This window comes from Physeter macrocephalus, chromosome 8 (genome assembly GCF_002837175.3).
Source record: "Physeter macrocephalus isolate SW-GA chromosome 8, ASM283717v5, whole genome shotgun sequence".
NCBI classification, from domain to species: domain Eukaryota; kingdom Metazoa; phylum Chordata; class Mammalia; order Artiodactyla; family Physeteridae; genus Physeter; species Physeter macrocephalus.
The window spans coordinates 108,812,298-108,815,072 of record NC_041221.1 but is presented as its reverse complement, the minus strand read 5'-3'; the positions used below and the strand labels follow the sequence as shown (position 1 = coordinate 108,815,072).

General features: G+C 36.7%; 1 protein-coding gene across 1 annotated transcript in view; it reads left to right on the top strand.

The window, feature by feature from the left end:
• TMEM232 (transmembrane protein 232) overlaps positions 1 to 2,775 on the top strand; it is a 229,344-nt gene that overhangs the window by 13,640 nt on the left and 212,929 nt on the right. Inside the window, 1 exon segment of the mRNA XM_024122160.1 lies at positions 492 to 646. Within this exon segment, the coding sequence (XP_023977928.1) occupies positions 492 to 646 (155 nt within the window).

Below are 2,775 nucleotides of genomic sequence, written 5' to 3'. Positions count from 1 at the left end.
TCACGGGCCCAGCCGCTCCGCGGCATGTGGGATCTTCCCGGACCGGGGCGCGAACCCGTGTCCCCTGAATCGGCAGGCGGACTCTCAACCACTGCGCCACCAGGGAAGCCCAATTTTTTTGGGCTGCACCACACTGATTGTGGGATCTGAGTTCCCCCTCCAGGGATCGAACTGGCACCCCCTGCAGTGGAAATTCAGAGTCTTAACCACTGGACCACCAGGGAAGTCCTATAAACTCTTACGTATGAATTATTTACCTTGTAGTTTTCTATTATACCACTATCTTATGTATGAATTATTTACCTTGTAGTTTTCTATTATACCACTAGGGGTCATACATAACATTATTAATCTTCAATAGATGGGGAAATATACAGCAGTTTCAGCCTCTAAGTACTGAATTTAATTATATTTTAATAACTAAAAGACAAATGAAATGCAGTGCGAGATGTTAATGAAATATTTCTCGCAAATTATTTTTCTTACAATAGCACTTTCTTTCTCTGGAGAATTATATTGCAAGTATCCAAACATCTTTTCAAATGTGCAGTGTATTCTGAAAATCATGGATATTGTATGTAAAAGAGAACTCCCTTCTCAATCAATTTTTAGCCCTGTGGAAGACAAGAATGTAGATTCTGAGATGGTGAGTATATCCTAGCACATGACGAATCAGATCAGATTACTACGCTTAAATAATCATGCTTGCTAATTCGGTAACATGGCTGAAGATGAATTTAGCTGCAGGAGAGGAGTGAACAGCACAGACATTAAAGTCATGTGCACATTTCCTGGACAGTAGTTAGTAGGATCAGTAGTGGGGCATCAGTATTCACCACTACTACTTTATTATTTTTTTTTTAAATTTTTTTAATTTTTTCGGCATGCGGGCCTCTCACTGTTGTGGCCTCTCCTGTTGCGGAGCACAGGCTCCGGACGCACAGGCTCAGCGGCCATGGCTCACGGGCCCAGCCGCTCCGCGGCATGTGGGATCCTCCCGGACCGGGGAACAAACCCGTGTCCCCTGCATCGGCAGGCGGATTCTCAACCACTGCGCCACCAGGGAAGCCCCAGGGAAGCCCCACCACTACTACTTTAAATGGAGTAATGCCATAATACCTTCTTCCTTATAGATTCCATCTCAGCTGATTAATTAAAAATTGCAACATAATTTAGATTGACTTTTAAATGAACATTTTAAGATATTACATTTTTATTAAAGGGAGAGTGTGTAAAGTACAGGTTGTTAATGAGAGCAAGTGTAATATTTTTATGCTTCCATGATTCATATGTAATAACATTTAATATGCTATTAAAATCAACTGAAATTTTTTTAATGGTTCAAAATTGAGAAAGTAATACCTGGTATATGAAAAATCTCCTTTTAATTTCTAACTTAGATATTAATGATCAACATTAGAGAAAACTATCTGTCCCAGTTGTATATAATTCCTTGGTATGTAATAAGCTATGATTATACAAACAGAACTCCAGTGTTCATATACCTTATATGCTGATGTACTTCAAAAGTCAAACTTCAATCTTTGGGGCTTGTAATGCCTTTATTTCCTTTTCTCACATATATTCCAAAAGAAAGCAGTGAACACTTCAAAACCTTGATTCTTTTATTGTTTTATTTTTTGTTATATATACTTATTATTTTATAATTTATTAATAGAAATTTTGTTTTTCTAATAATTTCTTAAAAAGGAGAAAAATGCATTTAATATGATGCTAGTTGGAACAACTAAGGAAATTTAAGGAAAATTCTTTTTTAAAATAATTTTGCCTGTGAGCTGCCTCACAGTTTCCCTGTGCTTCCCTTGGGCCCTTTCCACAGCTATCTAAAATTTAAGCCTATAAGGAGGAATATTTAACCACATCTCTTTGTTTTCTTTCTCGGAGTTAGTGTTTTCTTTTTGGCTCATAACTTGGTAAACCATTTATATAAAGAGTGACGTATACTAAGCCATTTGAACCATTTGGTTATGCTTACTAATGAACACACATTGCTTCATGCGTAGAAAGGATCTTGTTTTAAAGTTTCAAAAATGTTTTAACAATAAATATATAACCTAAGATACTGAGCAACAGAAAAAGCACTGACTCTCAAGAGGAAGGGCCTGTTCACCAATTGACTTTGTGATCCAGAGTAGGTGCATTAAGCTCTCCAAATCCCCATTTGCTTATCTTTAAAAAAGACACCACCGGGTACTTCCCTGGCGGTCCAGTGGTTAAGAATCTACGCTTCCACTGCAGAGGGCACGGGTTTGATCCCTGGTTGGGGAACTAAGATTCTGCATGCTGCGCGGTGCAGCGCCCCCCCCCCCCACACACACACAAAATATATATATATATATATATATATATATATGAAGTGAAGGAATAACTTCAAAAAAAAAAAAGACCACCACAACCATAATCATCATCATCATCGTCATATTTGCCCTAATCTACAGAGTTGTTGTGAAGATTGCAAAAAAGCATGTGCCTTATAAATTATTAAGAGCCATGCAAACATAAATAATAATTATTGAAAAATATACTTAGGAACTCACTTTAACTTAGGCAGTTAAATGTAATAATTTTTATCTAAGGACATGCTTATGGTGACTAAATAATTATGCTTAACTGTGTAGTTAATTGTGCTTAACTTTTTTTTTTTTTTTTTTTTTTTTTCAACATCTTTATTGGGGTATAACTGTTTTACAATAGTGTGTTAGTTTCTCCTTTACAACAAAGTGAATCAGTTATACATATACATATGTTCCCATA